This window comes from Mauremys mutica, chromosome 25 (genome assembly GCF_020497125.1).
Source record: "Mauremys mutica isolate MM-2020 ecotype Southern chromosome 25, ASM2049712v1, whole genome shotgun sequence".
Lineage (NCBI taxonomy): Eukaryota > Metazoa > Chordata > Testudines > Geoemydidae > Mauremys > Mauremys mutica.
Genome location: NC_059096.1, coordinates 1590554 through 1610835, shown reverse-complemented (window position 1 = coordinate 1610835; position 20282 = coordinate 1590554). Strand labels below are relative to the sequence as shown.

General features: G+C 62.9%; 2 protein-coding genes across 2 annotated transcripts in view; both read right to left on the bottom strand.

The window, feature by feature from the left end:
• KCNH4 (potassium voltage-gated channel subfamily H member 4) overlaps nucleotides 1-12742 on the bottom strand; it is a 31246-nt gene extending 18504 nt beyond the window's left edge. Inside the window, exons 1-4 of the mRNA XM_044999897.1 lie at nucleotides 12614-12742; nucleotides 2845-3078; nucleotides 2253-2384; nucleotides 1754-1881 (exon numbers count right to left, since the gene is read on the bottom strand). Coding sequence (XP_044855832.1) covers nucleotides 1754-1881; nucleotides 2253-2384; nucleotides 2845-3078; nucleotides 12614-12689 — 570 coding nt within the window. The 5' untranslated portion in view covers nucleotides 12690-12742. The remainder of the gene's footprint in view (nucleotides 1-1753; nucleotides 1882-2252; nucleotides 2385-2844; nucleotides 3079-12613) is intronic.
• A 4211-nt stretch (nucleotides 12743-16953) lies between these two features.
• On the bottom strand, nucleotides 16954-18901 carry HCRT (hypocretin neuropeptide precursor). The gene is made up of 2 exons (XM_044999932.1): nucleotides 18881-18901; nucleotides 16954-17400 (listed from the first exon to the last, which is right to left on the bottom strand). The coding sequence occupies exons 1-2, from the start codon at nucleotides 18899-18901 to the stop codon at nucleotides 16954-16956; spliced, it is 468 nt and encodes a 155-aa protein (XP_044855867.1).
• Nucleotides 18902-20282: the final 1381 nt, after the last annotated feature.

Genomic DNA, 20282 nt, shown 5'->3' with positions numbered 1-20282 from the left:
AACCTCCTCGCCCATTCTGAGCCCAGCACAACCTCCCCATCCCTCGGGAGCGCCAGCCAGCTGCTGGCATAACCTGACCCAGGGAGCCTGGGGTAATGCAGGGAGTGCTGGGGGTGGGGGGGTCTCTCTGTCATCTCCATAAGGCCAGGGATAATCCCAACCACAGCAGCCGCTGCACTAACCACTCAGCACCTGCACTTCCCGAAAGCTCCTTAGTCTGGCAGCCCCAGAGGGGGAGCGAATCCAGGCTGCCGGGTGGCTCCCGGCTTGGTGAGGGTCCCGCGGGCCGCGAGGGGATACCTGCCATCAGCAGCTTGCCCTAAGCAGGCTCGGAGGCGATTTGCCAGTTGTAGAGACAAGGGTGTTTCCATCCTCCCCACCCCCGGCATGTAGGGCCATTTGCTTGGAGCAGCATCTGCTCAAGTCAGCCCCTGCCCCAAACCCTCTCCGGAGGCAGCCAGGTCTGGGGGTCCTGGCACGGGCTGGATCGGGTGGGGAATGGGGCAGGCCAAGGGCAGAGGGGGGAAGCAAATGTGTGCTGGCCCCCAGCCCTCCCTGAGCAACCCTACAATAACAAACCAGTGTGCTGGGACTCAGCCCTCCCCCGCGCAACCCTACAATAACAAACCAGCGTGCTGGCACCCGAGCAACCCTACAATAACAAACCAGTGTGCTGGGACTCAGCCCTCCCCCGCGCAACCCTACAATAACAAACCAGCGTGCTGGCACCCGAGCAACCCTACAATAACAAACCAGTGTGCTGGGACTCAGCCCTCCCCCGCGCAACCCTACAATAACAAACCAGCGTGCTGGCACCCGAGCAACCCTACAATAACAAACCAGCGTGCTGGGACTCAGCCCTCCCCCAGCAACCCTACAACAACAAACCAGCGTGCTGGCACCCGAGCAGCCCTCCCGAGACGAGTGAGCAGAGGAAGGCCCGGCTGGCTGGGGGTCGGGCTGGGGCTGCTCACTCAGAGCAGCGAGCGGAGGAGGAACGGGAAGGGCGATTGCTGAGAGGCCCCATCAGGACTCCGTGCAGGAGTCAGTGCTCCCGTTGCCGAACGCTGCAGGGGGAGCCAGGCCCAGACGCCGCCAGGCAGGGCGGGCACGTCTGCGAGCTGCAGCTCTGTACGGAGCAGCCCTTGAAGCGCAGGCTGGTGTAAGGTGACCCTGGCAGTGGCATCATGATGTGCCAGGTGCAGAACGCCCGATTACAGCCTCTAAATTCATTTCACACTAATGCTATTAACAATAATCCACCCGTGCCGCCTGCTGTTGCCCAAAACAGTTAAAGGTGCAAATTTCCATGGCTCTGGCAGTCAAGGGCATGGCCAGCGCTGCTGTCCGCTTGCACGATGCCTGGCTAACAGCTCCACCGCGGGGCAGCTAATCCAGCCCCCGATGAGGCTACGGCCCTGGGAACAGGGCTGCGCTCGGGTGCCTCTCTCGCCTCCCCGTCCCAGGGGCTAATGCACAAAGCACTGGAGAATAACGCTGGGTAAACGCCTCCCTCTGCCTGGCAGCAGCTGGCCCGCAGGGCTTGGGGGGCTCCTTGGGCAGGGGGTCCTGGGCCGTCACTGCCTCCTGCCCCCGGACACCCACAGGGGGACTGTGGACAGGTAGTGGGAAGCAGAACCTAGCTCACTGCAGTCACGCGGGTGACCTAGGAGGGACGGTGCCCCGCCAGAGGCACAGGCCGGGGTGGTTCGGAGCCGGACGGAGGCCATGGGCGCAGGGGGCGGGTTCTTACGCTGTTGATCTTCATCTCGCCCCGCTCCTTGCCGGTGAACTGGCGGGTGAGCTGGTGCAGCACCGTCCGGCCCTGCCTGCGCGCCGCCCGCAGGTGGGAGCTGCCCGCCTTCTTGCTCCGGTGCTTCTCTGAAAGAGGTGGAAAGCGGCTCAGGCAGTGCTCAGAGCTGGGCCAGGGGGCAGGCGCCGGGTGTGCTGGGAGTGGGCCCCATCCCAGCTGCCCCCCTGCATGCCCCTGGGGAGGCCCCATCCCCCTTCTCATTCACACCTCACCACCTGAGCAAGCGAAGACTATCCAGGGAGCATCCGGGCTGGTGGGTCCCTCGGGAACGGGCCCGGCCTTCGGGGGCCAGTGCCACGGGGACCCAGCCTGGCTCCGAGCAGATGCCACCAGGACCGCACTGGCTTGTCCCCTCCCCCAGCCTGCTCCACGCCCCGACTCCACCCCCTGGCATTCTCCCCCCAGCCCCACTTGCTTCCCGCCCCCGGCCAGGGCGCACCATCTCGCCTGTCGCCCGGGTGGCTCTTGCCCCGGCTCTCCGTGATGTCCTTGAAGGAGACGAGGAAGAGAACCACCTCCCCCTTCTCGTTCTTGATGGGCACGATGTCCAGCAGGCACCAGAAGGAGGCTCCTGCGGGGAGGAGGGGAAGGAGCTGAGCCAGGAAACGCCCCCAAGGCCAGTGCCCCTCACCGCCGCCAGGCAGGGCTAGTCAGCACCACTCCTGTTACAAGACCAGGTTGGCACGGAAGCCTCCCAACCCCACAGCGAGCAGGGACCCAACTCTGCACCTTCAGCCCCAAAAGCAGGAGGCTCTAAGAAGTGAGTTACGGGAGTAACTCTGGGACCTGGTAGCAGTAGTAGGCTGTTACCCCCACATCAGCCAGCCACTAGAGAGGGCCACAGGACACACACTGAACCCATGGGTTACGTGGAAGGCCTGGGGCGCTAGGAGCAGCCGCCTGGGCAGGATCAGCCGTGCTGTTGAGCTAAGAGCCTGGAGCCGGCTCCTCTCCTTGGGGGACCCACATAGTGTACGGGCCGGGCTGGCCCCCGTGAGTGCAGCGAGTCGCGCGCCCACCACCCCACTCACCGCCCTTCTTGTAGAAGCAGACCTCAGTCTGGTACTCCTGCCTCCCATCCAGCACCTTCTCGATGCACTGCAGGACGGACTCGCTGGTCTCGGCCCCGTACAGGAAGCGGCAGCTGCAGTTCTTCTGCATTACCTCGGTGCGGGCGAAGCCGGTGAGGTCGCAGAAGCCGTCAGAGCAGTAGACGATAGGGAAGCCGCGGTGAACCTGAGCGTTGGCCAGGATGAAGTTGCTGTCTGGAAAGAACAGGGCCAGGTTAGCACCCCGGAGGGGTCCTGGGAAGCTTTTCCATTCTGAGCCTCCCCTCCCAGAGCCAGGGATAGAACCCAGGAGTCCTGGCTCCCAGCCCCGGCCCCACTCCCACTCAAATCCACTGGTCCCCACTCCCCGCCCAGAGCCAGGGATAGAACCCAGGAGTCCTGGCTCCCAGCCCCGCCCCCACTCAAACCCACTGGTCCCCACTCCCCTCCCAGAGCCAGGGATAGAACCCAGGAGTCCTGGCTCCCAGCCCCATTCCCACTCCCCTCCCAGAACCAGGGATAGAACCCAGGAGTCCTGGCTCCCAGCCCCATTCCCACTCCCCTCCCAGAACCAGGGATAGAACCCAGGAGTCCTGGCTCCCAGCCCCGGCCCCACTCCCACTCAAATCCACTGGTCCCCACTCCCCTCCCAGAGCCAGGGATAGAACCCAGGAGTCCTGGCTCCCAGCCCTGCCCCCACTCAAACCCACTGGTCCCCACTCCCCTCCCAGAGCCAGGGATAGAACCCAGGAGTCCTGGCTCCCAGCCCCATTCCCACTCCCCTCCCAGAACCAGGGATAGAACCCAGGAGTCCTGGCTCCCAGCCCCGCCCCCACTCAAACCCACTAGTCCCCACTCCCCTCCCAGAGCCAGGGATAGAACCCAGGAGCCTGCACCCCAACCCTCTATCCCAGCCCTGAGCCCCCTCCCACAGCCTGAAACCCTCATCCCCGGCCCCACCCCAGAGCCTGCACCTCCCCCCCCGCACCCCAGCCCTCTGCCCCAGCCCTGAGCCGCTTCCCACACCCCGAACCCCTCATCCCCACCCCTGCTGCACATCACCTCCATATTGGGTGGGGCACATAACAAAATTAATTCCGCACATGGATGGGAAAAATCAGAGGGACCATTGCCTGAGTCCTGGCTCCAACCACCTCATGCAAACCTGCTAGACCCCACTCCCCTCCCAGGGCTGGGAATAGAACCCAGGAGTCCTGACTCCCAGACCCTTCTGCTCTAACCACTAGACCCCCCCTCTTTCCCAGAGCTTGGGCTGGAACCCAGGAATTTCAGCTCCCAGTTCTCCCCTTCCTGCTCTAACAAGTAGAGACACCCCCATCCTTGATGAGCCAGAAATAGGAGGAGTTTGTAAGTATATTAGGAACAACGAGAATCCTAACAATAGCATTGATCCGTTACTAAATGGAAATGGTAGAATTCTCAGTAATAATGCAGCAAAGTGTGACGTTCTGAGTGATACAATATCTCATTGAAAGATGACAAGGCCAGAAGGAGTTAATTAACTCACAGACTGACCTGACCCATGGCCGAACTTTAGAGACTGGTTAGGCAGATCTGTAAATGAATAGAGCTTTGAAATGCAGCCGGCATTGTTAGAGGTAGAAGGGGAGATGTTTGCTCAGGGCTTGGGATGTAACAAACAAGTCTTGTCTATTGCTAGAGCTTTGATTCAAAATCAACAAAAAGAATATTAACATTTAGGAAGACACTTGAGTGAAATAGTTTTATTGTCTATGTGTCTCTTTGAAGGTTGTGGTAACCTGTATCTGAACTGTTTAATGGATAAATTACCCTGGGCTAATTGCCAGGATGTTTAGGAGAAGGAGAGTTAAGCCTAGTGTTTTCTCAGGCCAAAAGGCTGCAGGAAATGTATAAAAACCCTGGGACACGATCCTGCTTCATCTCAGATCTGCTTGGTTTCAAGAGGGGGAAGCCTTAAGCCACAAGGATTGAGATCCCCAGTCACTGACTGGAGTCACCCTGAATATGGACATTGGACTATAACCTATGGACTATTTCTAAAAGGACTTTTGGCAACTACAAGCTCATCTCTGCTGTGTATCTGAACCTCAAGAATTGAATTGAAGTCTGTCTGTATATTGATCTTTTAACCAACACTCTCTCTCTTTTTGTTTTTAATAAATTTTAGCTTAGTTAATAAGAATTGCCTGTAGCATGTATTTTGGGTGAGATCTAAGTTATAATTGGACCTGGGTGTGTGGCTGATCCTTTGGGATTGGAAGAACCTTTTCTTTGATATGACAAGATAAGATTTTCAGGAATCATCATCATATCTGACATGTGTGTCTGGATGGAGGCCTGAGGCTGGGTACTTTAAGGGAACTGCGTTGTTTGGACTTCTGAGTAACCTGTATGATAATAGAGAAGCTGTTTTGGGCTGGTTGGTAAATCTAAGTAGGGGAATATCACCAGCTTTTGTGGTTTGGCTGCCCCGTTCTGTTTGCAGTTCACCCTAATTGAGTGACCTCAGCTGGCTCCCACAGGCAGCATCATCACAGGCAGAAGCGTTAAATAAATATTTCTGTTCTGTATTTTGGGAAAAAACTATGCTGTAGTCATGTCATAAGATAACTCTCTTTCCGTTCCACTAGCATCTCAGGAGGCTGTTAAACAGCAGCTAATAAAGTCAGACATTTTTAAATCAGCAGTTCCAGATAACTTGCATCCAAGAGTTTTAAAAGGGCTGCCTGAGGAGCTTGTTTCCACTGGAGTCCGACAGGTACCTGTTCTTGGCCCTACACTATTTAACATTTTTATCAATGCCCTGGAAGAAAACATAAAATCATCACTGATAAAGTTTGCAGATGACACAAAAATTGGGGAGTGGTAATAAGAGGACAGGTCACTGATACAGAGCGATAGATCACTTGGTAAACGGGGTGCTAGCAAACACTATGTGTTTTAATACGGCCAAATGTCAACGTGGCCAACTAGGAACAAAGAATGCAGGCCACACGTACAGGATGGGGACTCTACCTTGGGAAGCAGAGACTCAAGATTTGGGTGGGGGGTGATAATCAGCTGAACATGAGTTCCCAGTGTGACGCTGGGGCAAAAGAGGGAACACGACCGCTGCTGGAATCCTGTGTCCAGTTCTGGTACCCATAGTTCAGGAAGGAGGTTGATAAATCGAAGAGGGGTCAGAGAAGAGCCATGAAAATGATTCAAGTGTTAGAAAACCTGCCTGACAGTGAGACTCAAGGAGCTCGAGCTATTTCTCTTACCAACGAGCAGGTTAAGGGGTGAGCTGGTCACAGCCTGCAAGTACCTTCATGGAGAACAAACATTTAATCCTGGGCTCCTCAGTCTAGCAGAGGAAGGTCTAAAGGATCCAGTGCTGGAAGTGGAAGCTAGACAAATTCGGACTGGAAGAAGGGGTAAGATTGTAACGGTGAGAGCAATTAACCCTTGGAACAATTCACCAGGGGTCATGGTGGATCACTTAGAAAGCAAGGCTGGCTGTTGCTCTGTTCTAGGATTACCATGGGGCAGGTCCCTGGCCTGGGTCACAGGAGGTCAGAGCAGCTGAGGACAACGGTCCCTTCCGGCCTTGGGATCTATGAACCTAGGATGAGGGGGGCAGTTGGGGCGAGGAAGGGCCAGGGCTAGGGGATGCGTCGTACATCACCAGCACTGGCCCTGATCTCCTCCAGCCTCCGGAACCCCCCATGCCAAGCAGAGCCACATTGCCAACCCCAGGGTGACCCCACAGAAAGTACCCTGTGCAGCCACGTCCTGCTGCTATTCCTGAGAGCCCCTCCTCGCTTTGCCCACCCCCCGCGCCCGTGACGGTGGCCAACGCGAGCTGCAGCCCCTCCTCCTGGCTGGCTGAGCTGGCTACGCCCTGCCCCTCGCCATTCAGCGAGAAGGCGAGCGCGGGAGCCCAGATATAGCTCCTGGCATCCATCTTCACAGAGCTGTGGTGCCAAGCGAGCCGCACCTCCCCCTCGCCAGCTGCTGCCTCCACCCCTCCGGCACGGCTCAGGCAGCTTAACAGCAACAACAACAAACCCAGCCGGGGGCTGTGCCAGGGCTCCCGCAGGCACAGCAGCCCGGGGCTTGCCATGGGCACAGGGCAAGGTGCAGGGAGATGAGCCCAGCTCCGAGGGCCTGTCCCTGCCACAGCAGGGTAAGCGTGAGGAGACTCCAGCATCCTAAGGGTGCGGGCTGGCAGCGGGCCCTGCATGGTCCCAGAGGATGCTAGAGGGTGGCAAGGTCGCATCATTGGCGTTTGCCCCGGCACCACCGAGAAGGAGCCCGTGCAATGCCTAACTAGCGCTAGGCCGGGAGAGCCTGGCTCCGGGGCCCAAGGGGGCATGAACCAGCGTGGCCGAGCCCCCGGCCTCACTGCTGCCAGCCGGGCCCAGGCGCCGGGCTGCTGGTGACTAGGTGGGACGCTGCCCGGCACCGTGCTGGCAGGCTCCCTGCCAGCGCAGACAGATGGCTTTGAGTGCACAGGAGCCTGTGCAGCCAGCAGGGTGAGTGGGCTGGTTTCCACCCGCCAAGGGCAGAGCGGTGGCCACGGCCAGCGTGCACGTGGCTCGCAGGCTGATGCCAGCCCAGCGGTGCCTTGGCTGTAGCCCTGCGCCCCAGGGGCTGTAAGCCCAGCACCATTCGACAGCACTCGTTGCCATGACAACAGGCAGCGATGGCACCTGCGGCCCGAGGGCAGGAGCAAGGATGGCTGAGGCCATGGCCAGAAAAAAGCCCCAGCTCCTGAGCCGCCTGCCCCCACCAGGGGAGGCCCCGGGGCCTCGCTGCTGCAGCTCAGAGCGGGAGGCATTGGGGAATCAAAACCCAAGGGCCATGGCTAAGTTCTTGGCTCCTGGAGCCGGGGTTGCTGGCTTGGCCGGGGCGGGGAATTATAGAGGCTCCGCTCTTGGCAATGTAGGGTCCCCACCACAGCACAGCCCAGGCTCCTACCCCAGGCCCTGCTGCCCCCACCTGTGCTGCTCTGCCCAGGCACCAAAGGGTGCCACCAGGGGGGTGGCATCACGCAGCAGGCCCGGGCCTGCTGCATGGGCGAGCCGGGGTTCATTTAGCACCTGGCATCGCTGGGACAAGCCCCCTTTCAGGTCTCATTAAGCCCATCAAAGACACACTGAGGCCTGAAGCCGAGAGTCTTTCAAAGAGCCTTGCCAGCAGCGCATCGCCCTGGAAACGCAAACACAGCGTCCCGGGGAGCCTCTCCCCACGCGGGCCCGGGGCTCCCTGCTCCTCGCCCTGGTGCAGGCCAGCTCCGCCGTCGCTCTGGGGGCAATAGGCCCACACTCGTGCCTCACGTGTGTCTCCGTTCCCACCGCCCCTCCCTTCTCGGTGCCACCTCCTGCCGACCGACCCATGCACAGTGACAGCACGGGGCTCCTCCCGGCGGTTAGCCCGGTGCCACGGCCCGGGACTGTGCACAGAGCTGCGCGTGTACAGTGGGGGAGATGCTGCCGGGGTGGCACCAGTAACACTACAGCCCCCCAGGACTCAGGCTCTGGTGGTTTCTAATGTCTGAGCCCAGCAAGATACCCCCAGCAAACCAAGTGCCAACACCCCATCAGTGGCAGGGAGTGCAGTGACGGGTGAGCGGACGATGTGCCACCCGTCTGGCTGGGACACGAGCCAGGGCTGGCCCTGCCCTCAGCCGGCTGAAGGGGTCCCAGACCCTCTGCCAGGGCTCAAGGAGCAGAACCTGTCAGCCCTGGCAGCCCTTAGTGGCAAATCTGCTTCCTCTCCAGAGAGGGTTAACCTTTTCCTGGACCCTGCAGGCAACTCCACTCCCTAGAACAGAGCCCAGGAGTCCTGGCTCCAGCCCCCTCCGGAGCCAGGAACAGAGCCCAGGAGTCCTGGCTCCTTTCTCCTAACCCCAGTTGCAGCCTCCCCGCAGCGCTGCTGGGAGCTCAGGTCGTTATGCAAATGTCTGGTGCGTGTGGGGGAACAAAGCCCTGTGCTGCAGCGCACTGGGAGCCAAGTGGGGGATGGGCTTTGAAAATATAATTACTGGGGGTGGGCAGGAGCCGTGTCATTGTCTGAAACATCTGGGCTGCGGGGACTGGCGGCTGCAGGGGAGCCCGATCGCCCAGCCGGGCAGTAATTGCATGTGCCTTTATCTGTATTGTCTCTGCCCACTGGGCACAGCTGCAGTGACTGCTTGCTCTTGGCCCCCGGCCAGCCAGCTCCCAGGGCCCAAGCCGTGCCCCAGTGCCCGCCCCTCACCCAGGCACAGCCCGTCCTCGCCAGCACAGCTCTCCCGCTGGAGCTGGGGCCTGATTAGCATGGCGCTGGGTACGCAGGGAGTGGCCGTCTGCCATTGCCACACACTGTGCCAGCAGCTCACAGTCAGGAGAGTCCCCAGGGAAGTGACTGGTGGGTTGGAGATGCTCCCTCCGGTGCCATGTGGCATTATCTTCAGAGAGCCCCCGCCCCAGCTGCACGTTGGGACCCAGCGTCCCGCAGAGTCCAAGGGGCTCGGATCTGCCATGGCTGGGCCTGTCTCAGTTATTAACTGCGGCACCAACCAGGGATGGCTCCATCCCAAATGTACATCATCTCCCCACATGAGCAAGGGTTCCCCAAGTGCCGGGGCTGGGATCAGAGCGGGTTAAGGGGGGCTCCTTCCGGCGGATCTGCCATCACCTGGCCTGCGGATTCAGCAGCTGGTGCTCAGACGAGCGACTGGCGGAGGAGCCCAGCCTTGCACAGCCAGCAGAAAAGTCCCCAGGCTCTTCAGCAGAAAAGGGATCTTTGACAAAATGGGAATTTTCACCAAAAAATATCCACTTAAAAAAAATTGGGCAGATTTGTTTTAAAAAATGAAAATCTGAACCTTGAAGAAGTCTCAGCTTTTGGCAACTAGAAAACTTCAGGGGGTTCTTTTGATAAAAAACCAAAATTTCCACAAAAAACAAAAACCCCACCTGTGTTCAACTCAATTTTCTGCTGGGGAGAATTCAGCAGTTTGCCAGCAGCTGCTCCCTGGGGCTCTGGGGTGAGCGGGGGCCACCCTGCATGTGAGCAGCTGCGACCCACGGGGTGCGCTCTGCACCTGCCCTTTCCCAAGCATGCCAGCCCCATAAGCAGCCCTGGGCCGTTTGCTCCCCTCCCAGCGGCTCCCTGGTACTTCCTCCCTCTCTGCTCCCTGGTACTTCCTCCCTCTGTGGCTGGCCTGGGACGTGCTAACGCAAACCACAGCACAAACCAAACCAGACAGCCCCCTAGCCCAGCCGCCAGGCCGAGATGGGCTAACAAGCCACCTGTGGCTGTCGGGAAACCACACCCAGAGACCCTCTGGGATAAACCTTAGGCTACTCTGTTCACCTGAGCAGTCCCCATCTACACCGCTAGCCAGCCCCAAGTCAGCTGGGCGTCCGGTGTCTGTGCTCTGCCTGGGGTGAGCTGCAGAGGCCTGGGAGAAAATGCAGCCCCGGGCTGGGCTTGGCTTTGTTCCAAATGGACCCTTGACAAAGCCCCATTCCCCACCCCATGTGGGCCAGGCCAGGGAGGCCAATGGTAACTGTCCCTGGTGCTGAGTCTGGGACAACCTGGCAACGCAGAGGAGAGGCACAAAATCCCTCCAGTCCATCAAGACAACAAAAGACTCGATGTGCTCTAACACAACACGTTACGGCTGGACTCCTGAAATCCGGGCCGCGCTCCCCTCTGGCCCGACACAAACGATATTCAGTTTAATCCATACTTATATAATTCTGGACACCGTCATGGCTCCGCAGTGGGGGGCTCAGTGCTCTAAGCCTCCCCAGTTATCTCCTCAGTGACTCTGGTTCCCTCCTGGGACAGTCTTTCAGGGAGAGGCCAGTGGCTCGCTCCCTGCACCGGCCTAAGGGGTTAGGGCGGTTTCATTAGCAAAAGCTGCCAGGGGGCCCCAGGAAATGCTAAATTAGTTTTCATTGATCTTTCTGGAAGTATTTAAATCACAATCCTCTTAGGGGGAAAATCCCCGCGTCTGCAATATGGCATTTTATTTTCAAAAAGCCACGCTTACTACACCTTCCCCCGGGGGGGGGCAACATTTTAAACAGGCTGTACTGGGAATTCCAGTGGGCGGTTCACCTGAGCCGGGCTCCAAACAGGCCAAGCTCTCAGGACAGGGGCAGGTGAGGTCTGCGGGGTTTGACACTTTCCACCAAGTGACAGGTCAGCAGGAAGATATAAAGACACTTTTCCCTTCTCCGGGCCACACACAGATTGTGCACAACATGGGTAGGAGTGAGCAGTGTGCCCGGAGAGAGATCCCGGCCCCCGCGTTCGCCGGGGGCTGTTACGCCAGTGTCCCCGCCTTAGACCTGGGGCGACGAATCTGTCACAGAGGCCATGATTTTACGAGACCGCCATGACCCCTCAAGAAGTCCAATAATTCAGCCCCAGATGTGGGGCTCGGGTTTCAGCCCCTGGTGACGGAGCTTGGGCAAAAATAAACCCGTGATTTCTTGTTTATTGCCTGCGTCCTGTCCGTGACTTTTCATAAAAATACCCATGCCAAAATCGGAGCCTTATGGGCCCATCCTGCCCAGAGAGAGCGACCCGGCCGGCCTCACTGCTCCCCGGGGGTGCTGTGGGGTGACACAAAATAGCCTCAGCGTTGGCCAGACACACCAAACCTTCTCACACCCCCAGGTGCCCCTTGGACACAGCCCATCCCCCACGGCGGCAGAGGGGAGCAGCGTTATTTGGAAATTACCAGTCATCTTTATAGTGGGGGCACAGGGGGTGCTGGGATGGGCTGGGGGTCAGTGTGGGGGGCCTGGCTGGGCAGGGGGGCAGCCCCCATGAGCTGGGGATCCTTGAGCAGTCTCCCAGAAGTAGCAGGAAGGGGACATGCCTGGCAGCTCCCTGGATCCCAGAGCACAGATGAAGACACCCCCTCCCCACCCCCCCGGGTCTGCGGGGACCCAGCGCAGGCACACACAGGGCCCCCCCTTAGCAGGGCCAGGGGCGGGGGGGAGGTCATTGCACTTGGCTCAACAATAGAAGATCAATCCCCAGCCCTAGGATGGTGGGGGGCTCTGTGTGGCCAGGAATCCCTGCTACTGACCCTACCCCCCAGCTGCAGAAGTGGGTCACGCCGGGCAGCTGGCCTGGGGCTGAGGTCACGGATCCCTGGTATCGATACCTCCCCCCACAGACACGCCCCAGACACAGTTTTGCTACTACCCAGAACCCGGCCGGGCCCCGGGGCGCAGCCGGGGTCCCCCCCCAGCCCTGCTCGGCCCCAGGGCGCAGCCGCCCCCCCCCAGCCCTGCCCGGCCCCGGGGTGCAGCCGGGGTCCCCCCCCAGCCCTGCCGGCCCCGGGGCGCAGCCGGGGTCCCCCCCCCAGCCCTGCCCGGCCCCGGGGCGCAGCCGGGGTCCCCCCCCAGCCCTGCCCGGCCCCAGGGCGCAGCCGCCCCCCCCAGCCCTGCCCGGCCCCGGGGCGCAGCCGGGATCCCCCCCAGCCCTGCCCGGCCCCAGGGCGCAGCCGGGGTCCCCCTCAGCCCTGCCCGGCCCCGGGGTGCAGCCGGGATCCCCCCCAGCCCTGCCCGGGGCGCAGGCGCCCCCCCCAGCCCTGCCCGGCCCCGGGGTGCAGCCGGGGTCCCCCCCCCAGCCCTGCCCGGCCCCGGGGTGCAGCCGGGGTCCCCCCCCAGCCCTGCCCGGCCCCGGGGTGCAGCCGGGGTCCCCCCCAGCCCTGCCCGGCCCCGGGCCCCCCGGCCGCGCGGCGGAGACTCACGGCTGCCATCGAAGCGCGTGGCGATGGTGTCCAGGAACGTGTTCTGCGGGGCCAGCAACCCCTTCATCACCGGCATGGCCCCGCCGCCCGCCCGGCCCGCGGGCTGCCAGCTCGGGCAGGGCTCCGGCGGCAGGTGCAGCCCGTGCGCCGCCCGCTCCGCCCCCAGCTAATCCCGGCCGGGCTGCTCGCCGCGGCCCCGCCCCGGGGGACCCTGCGGGCGGCAGCCGGGGGGGGCGAGGAGGGGAACCTGAGCCCAGGGACATTGCGGGGGGGGGGGAAACCTGCACCCAGGGAAGGTGCGGGGGGGGGGACCCTGCGGGAGGCAGCCGGGGTAGGCAGGGAGGAGAACCTGAGCCCAGGGATGTGCGGGGGGGGGGGGGGAGCTGACCCAGGGACAGTGCGGGGGGGGGAACCCTGCACCCAGGGACAGTGCGGGGGAGGGACCCTGCACCCAGGGACAGTGCGGGGGAGGGAACCCTGCACCCAGGGAAGGTGCGGGGGGGGGGACCCTGCGGGAGGCAGCCGGGGGAGGCAGGGAGGAGAACCTGAGCCCAGGGATGTGCGGGGGGGGGGCTGACCCAGGGACAGTGCGGGGGGGGGAACCCTGCACCCAGGGAAGGTGCAGTGGGGGACCCTGCACCCAGGGAGAGAGCTGAGGGGGGATGGCTCTGAACCCAGGGACTGTGCAGGTGGGAGGGGGGGACTCTGACAGTGTGGGGGGGGGGAGGGCTCTTCACCCAGGGACCATGTCGGGGGGAGGCTCTGGGTCCCTGCCCCAGCCTGAAGCGGGTTTTCCTTCCCACTGCCCTGGCTGAGCTGACAGCAGCATGGAGCTGAGCACCCTGCCCCGGGTACATTCCCCCCCAGGCTGATGCTGCAGCGCGTTGGCTGGTGGCACTGAAATCTCAGCTCCGTGCCAGGGCTCCCTGCCAGCACCAGGTGCCACAGCCAGGGCGGGGAGGCCCAGGGCTTCAGAAACTGGTTCAAGCAGCACAGCCCCAGGAGGACGCTCAGGGCGGCTCAGCCTGGTCTGCCAAGCAGAGACTGAGCTCCCCCGGCCTTAGGTGGAGCAGGTGGCTGGGTGCAGAGCCTGGTCCTTGGAGAAGTCCCTGGCCTCCTGCTCTGGCCCAGCGTCTCCACGGGGAGTTCCAGGAGGGAGCAATAAAGGGGGTCACAGAGGATCCAGGGGAGGCGCGTAGGGTTTCCCGTCAAACCTTGAGCCCAGCAGCACCAGGGCCCAGGAAGGGACCACAGCAGAAGGTGCTGGGGTGGGTGTGGCAGAAGAGTCTGGCTGCAGTGGGATGGCCTAGAGGACAGCTGGCCCCATGGGCAGCACAGGAGACCCAGGTTCAAGTCCTTGCTCTGCCACAGCACTGGGGCCAGTCACCTCATGGCCCTGTTCCTCAGCTTGCAAGGGAGCCCGAGTCCTGCCCTGCGCTGGGGGGCTGCAGGGCAGGGCTGTTGCAAGGATATTTTGTGCCCTAGGCGAAACCTCCACCTTGCTCCCCTCCCCGCAGAGCATTGCTTATTATCAGCTTTCAAAACTGAATACTGCGTTGCGTGGCCTTGGTCACTAGAATTAACACACGGTCGGCTTGAACATGTGTTTCTTTATTTCATTATTTAGTCTACATATTTAATTAAAATAAATGGGCCTTGGGTCGCCTGCACGGGGCTGAGTCCCTCCTGCCCCCCCATGGATCTGGAAAGGGCTGAGTCCCTCCTGCCCCCCCATGGATCTGGAAAGGGCTGTTTTGGGGATCAGAGCACAGACCTGGGAGTCAGGATCTGGCTTCTATTCTCCAGCCTGGCACCAACTCACGGGATGACGTCAGGCAAGTTACGTCCCTGTTCTGGGCTTCGGCTCCCCCCAGCGCTGAGGTGTGACATGGTTCCTTGCTCCTGGGCTGGCCCGTGCAATGCAGGCGGGAGGGGGTGGCTGAAGGCCTGGCTTCCCCACAGGGGGGAGGCGAGGACAGAGTTCCAGCCTCCGTCATGACCCTCCTGGTTGCTTTACTCTGCCCCACGCCAGTCGCTGCTGACGCCCCTTCCTCAGAGAGCTCTGGCCCCAGGCAGAGGCGTCAGTGTCATTCTGGGCCTGATTTTCAGAGCTGCTGAGCACCTGCGGTTCCCCCATTGTCTGTGGGAACTCCAGGGTTGTCAGTACTTTGAAACTCAGGACAATTTATTTCGAATGCTGGGCCAGGACTGAGCCTGCAAAGGCAGGTCCGTACACACCCCTCAGTCCACAGCAGATCTCCCATCAGTAACAATACAAGCGATGAGGAGAATGATGAGGGTGGTTGGCCCAATGTTGGGAGTGGGGCAGATACGGCCCTAATGTGGTCACTAAACTTCTACCTAGTAAAGTTACTGGTGCATCAGTGGGAGAACAAAAATCTCTTGGGTGCTGCAGCCTGCCCAGGGTTCAGCTGCACTTAACCTGAGTTGCTCACACACTTGCAGTGGTTGTGCACCAGGCAGCTGGTCACCCATGTTACATGAAAATCTGGCTCTGACGGTGTCGTAATTAGACTTAAGAGTTACCGCCGCATTTCCTAGAGCTGTTGTCCCAGGCTGGCTGCAGACTCAGGCAGACAGACCTGTGTCGGCTAGACGCCCATCACCTTTGGAAGATTTTCCTTGTAGCTATAAGGGCTCGAGACAGCCGTGTTTCTTTGCTGAAAACTTGCAGTGTGCTGCCCCTGAATCCCAGATTAACACCTTGTGTGGGCAGGTGCACAGCTCAGGGCTTGAAGGCCAATGGTCTGAGCCAGCACAGACCTAGGAGCCTCGATCTCCTGTGTTCAAAGCAGGACTCCGACATTGACTCCCCAGGTGACCTTGGGCAAGTCACGTCCCTGTTCTCTGCCTCAGTTTCCCCCAAATGGGGCTCTATTTGCCTGCTCCACTGGGCTGCGGGGATGGATGGGGATGAAGCCTTGGAAGGTGGCACGTGGTGCGGACGGTTACGCTTTTGCCACTCGTTAACCCTGTATCCTCTGGCAGGGCCATGATCCACCCCCACAGGTGGACCAGTAGCCACGGTCGCCTCTTCCTTTCCCTCACCCCCCCTCCCTCCCCTGCATTGCGGTCAGTAGGGCCGGCTGCAGGCAGGCTGATGCCACCCGCTCTGATCTGCAGCCGGCAGCCCTGGGCAGCAGTGGCTGCTGCGGCAGGGGGTCCGGGCCTGCCAGAGCCGGAGGGAGGGGGCCAGGGAGCGATGCGGCAGCCCGGGGAGGAGGCGGCTCCGGGCTGGCGGTGGGGGGCGCGGGCGGGCAGTGATGTGGGGCGCGGTGGAGGGAGGTGATGGGGCCTGCGGTGCTAACGCGGTTGCGAGCGGCCCGTCCCCCTGCTGGGAGCAATAGAGTAAAAAAAATGGGGGGGGGGCACAGCTTTTTGGCACCCCCAAGTCTTGGTGCCCTGGGCGGCCGCCTAGTTCACCTGGTGGTTACACCGGCCCTGCTGCAGGGCGGGGGCGGGGAAGCAGGCTCTCGCTAACTGTAAGGGGGGGGGCTGCTCGTGTCCCCCCCACCCCCGCCCAGGGCAGCCTTGGGGCTGACCCTGGCTGTGAGTCTGTGCGCAGCAGCAACCCAGCACCGCGGGGCCAGTTTATTTTCCGACACTGCCCTCTGGCTGCCAGCGCTGGGGGGCGGGAGCCGTTCAGACACCGGGCAACAGACTGGAGCATCTGCTGCATAAATCGGATGCTGCGAGCCGCAGCCCACGGGCCCGGGAACCCCGGCCACGGCCCTGCTGCCGGCTGGTGGGAGAACAGCCCCCCGGGTGCCTGCAGTGGGGACGCGGCGGGCTCCGGGCTCAGGCCGGAGCAGTCCCAGCCAGGCCCGTGCAGCCAACTCACCCGCTCCCGGGCCGGCCTGGCCTTGCACAGCGTTCGGCCTGCCGGCCAAGGGGGGCGATTCCCAGGGAGCGCAGCTCGTCGGCAAACCGGCTCCCAGGCTCCTTCGGTCTTTCTCGAGAGACCCTCCCCTTAGCCATGGGCTCCGGCAGCAGCCCCCCCTCCCCGCCGGCCCGGGGGAGCTGCCATGTGCTGAGCTCGCCCCACTCAGGGTGGTCCAGCACCTCCTCCCTTCTGCCCCAGCCCAGGCAGCGGGGCTCAAACCTGGGCCCCTCACACCCACATGACGGCAGCTGGCCGCTGGAGCCGCTGGCCGGCCCCCCGGGCACCCCATCTCTCCCCCCCAGCCGCGGCGTTCCTGGGAGACAACATGCCAGGCAGACAGCTGTGCGCCTCAGGCTGGGGTTTATTTGTAAACGACCCGTGGTGCCCGCAGTCATTGAGAGTCCCCGTGGGTCCTCCCCGCCCCTCCCCAGCCACTTCAGGAGAAGCGCTTGGCAGCCCCCCCGCTCCGGCCCGTGGCGCTGTCCGTGTCCCGCTGGCCCCGGCACTCCCTGGTGCTGGTGGGCTCAGTGCTGGCGGCACACGTGGCTGGAGGCAGCAGGACGGCCGTGCTGGGGGAGACGGCCCGGCCGGCTGCGGCTGGCTGCTCTGGCGCCGGCTCCGCCCGCTTGCCCATGGTGAGGATGCCGGCGGCGTGCTTGCCCGAGCCGTGCAGCAGGCGGTAGAGCTGGCTCTGGAAGGCCCGCGAGCCGCTCTGCCGCTTGCCCAGCGTGAGGATGCCGGCGGCGTGGTTGCCCAAGCCGTGCAGCAGGTCGTAGACACGGCAGGGGCAGGTCTTCTGGCGGCAGCAGGTGGGCACGCTCTGCCGGGCCGCAGCCAGGGAGCAGAGCAGTGCCAGGAGCAGGAGGCAGGAGGCCCTGTGGAGCTGCGGGCGCGAGAGGCAGGCATCAGTGCAGGGACGGGCTGGCACTGAGGGGGTTAAACCCGAGACACCCCAGCCCCCCTCTGCCCCAGGCTGCGGATCTCAGAGCCGAGCTGCCAGGCGGGATCAGCCCAGGCGCCCATCTAGCTTGGCGTCCTGGCTCTGACAGCCCCAGCAAGACGCCCTGCAGTGCTGAGCTGCCCGGCTCCGGAAGCCCTGCCCCGACCCCACTAGTGACAGGTCGGCTGGTGCCCAGCAAGCAGCCCGTCCCTCGCAGACCCGGCCCCACCCTCTCCCAGCAAACCCCACGTGGGCACCACCTCACTGCCCTGCCCCACTGGGAGCCCTCAGCAAACGCTTCCCCTAAAGACCCAGCACGCCCCAGTCGCCCATAGCCACCCCCCAGCCGTAGCTAATCACACCTCACCACACCCCTCTGCCCTAGCTGGGCTGCACGACCCTCCCACGGCAGCACTAGAACCCAGGAGTCCTGAGCACCTGCCCCATGCCCTTGCCCCCACCGCCCTCCCAGGGCCAGGCCTAGCACCCAGGAGTCCTGCCTGGCACACGCCCTTTGCACAGGCCCTGGCAACCTGCTCCAAAATCCAAGACAAAGGGACCAGACACACACTGTCCCCTGCCCCTCACCCCATGGCAACACTGCAGCCCCCGCCCCTTTCCATGCAGGAGAAACAGCCAGGGCTGCAATTAGCGCTAATTGGCCCCCTGGCTGGCAGAGGGTGCGTCATGGAGACCAAGCTGCCCCCAGGGAGCCCTCCAGGGTGAGGCGGGGCTGGTGCAGGTGGGACGCTCACCCTGGTTTGTGCGTGGCCGGCGGGGTCAAATGTCACAGCTGCTGGGTCTCCCTTTAACGCTGAGCCGGACTTGGTTCTGCAACACCCGGTGCTGAGCCAGCCCAGTGACCCCGTGCAACGCCCGTGCAACGCACCACGGTGCTGAGCGGGCGGCAGTTCATGCAGCGGACGCAGGGCCACAGGTGCCAGGCCGGGCAGAGCCAGGCCCAGCGTGCAGCCCTAGGAGGTGGCTTCACCTCACAGCTCGCCCAAGCAGGTCTTGGCCTCACCAGTGTCCTACACGGCCCAGCAGGCCGGCTCCAGGGCTCGTGTGGCAGGGGAGGGGGCGTCTCGGTGGGTGCTGGGACCCCACTGGGATCAGGAGAGACACCGGGAAGGGACAAAGCAGACGCCATTTGCACCCCGGCCTGCGTCGCCTGAGGGCAGGACGGGCTGGGCTGGGCTCCTCCCCAGAGCTGCTCACCAGGGGGGTGCATAGGGCGGGGAGACACGCAGCCTGGGGTTCAAGGCCACCATCGCGCCGCCCCGTCACCATGCTCTGCTCCCCCTCGTGCTGCACGCCTGCCCCCTCCCCAACTGTGCCCTTGCTGGCGCGAGACCTCCCTGCACTGCAGCCTCCCTTCTGCCCAGCCCAGCCCAGCCCGGGCGGCCAGGCCCTGGCACCGTACCTTGGCGTTGGGCACCTCCATGGGTCCGAGGTGTCTGCGAGGACCTGAGCGAAGCTTTGGCATGACCCGGTGAGGAGCAGCGATGCCCTGAGCTGCTCTCCCTGGCAGCCCAGGCTTTTATAGGGCCGGGCTGCCCCGAAGCTCATTCCCAGGGGGGCTAGGGCTGCAGGACGGGCCAGGCTCCGGGAGACACGCGCCCATTGTTCCCCGTTGCTTGGAGACGGGCAAGGCCCGTTCCCTCATTTGTGGCTCCCCATTATGCGGCGGCCGGAGCCGAGCGGCTGGTGGTCGTGCGGGATGGAGACGGGCCGCGTAGCCTGGCGCTAATGAGCCTGTAACTTCCGAAGGAATCCGCCAGCCCGCACGGCACAAAGCTGCCGGAAGGTCAGCGGCGGGGGGGGAGGGGGAGACCGGGCCCCATTAGGCTAATTACCTGGCCCCAACAAAGGGTGCCCGGCAGCGGAGCCGCATCTGTCCCTGGCGCGTCAGAGGCGCTGGCGTGGCCGCACGTGGCCGTGGCACGGTGCACCGCCGAGCCCCCGGAGAGAGACCGCGGGGGGAGAGTCCGCCCCCCAGGGACGCTGGAACATCTTTTCTGGGGGCACTGGTGATGGAAACCCCAGATTTGGGTTATTACTTCTCCAAGCCAGGGGCAGCACCACTGCCCACCCCCCATTTCCAGCCCCAAAGGAGGCCCCTGCTCAGCCCTGGGGCCCTGTCAGTCCTCACCCTGCCTGTGGGTCAGGCCCCGTGGCCTGGGAGAGGCCGCCACAGCTCAGGCCAAGAATCTCCAGTGTCACCCTCAAGCTGGCATCTGTGCCCAGCCCTGGGCACCTTGCTGCAAGCTGGATGGCACTTGGGGAGCGGTGCAGGGGGTGCCCCCGGGGACAGGCTGTCAGTCCCATGGCATGGGGCAAACCCTTTATCCCCCTCCCCAGGCCTCCCCGCTGCATCCAGATGGGCCATGGCAGGGTGGGGGCTCCCCACAGCTCCTGCCTCAGCCAGGAGGGGTCACTAGTGGGACACAAGGCCCCCTCCGCACCCACCCCTTGCACAGCTCCCCCAGCCCTGCCTGGCCACAGGCCACGGCTCAGTTGTGGCTGAGGTCACAGCTCAGGGGTGCAACGCGCCGTTTTCACGTGGCACTAGGCCCAGCCCCCAGCTCCTGACAGCGTCCCAGGCCGCATGGGCCCATAGGAGCCACCCAGCGCTGGCGGAAGCAATTTCCTTGGTGGGGCCTGGCCCTCCCTGGAGGCCAAGCTCTGCCCTGGCCCGGCCCCAGCTAACGGCAGGAAGATCAGCGCGGGACGCACCTGCGTCCACAGGCCCTGAGCTGGCCCCACAGGCGGGGCTGCAGGGGCCGTGGCAGTGGTGGCGTGGGGGGCGGCAGGGCTGTCCGTGC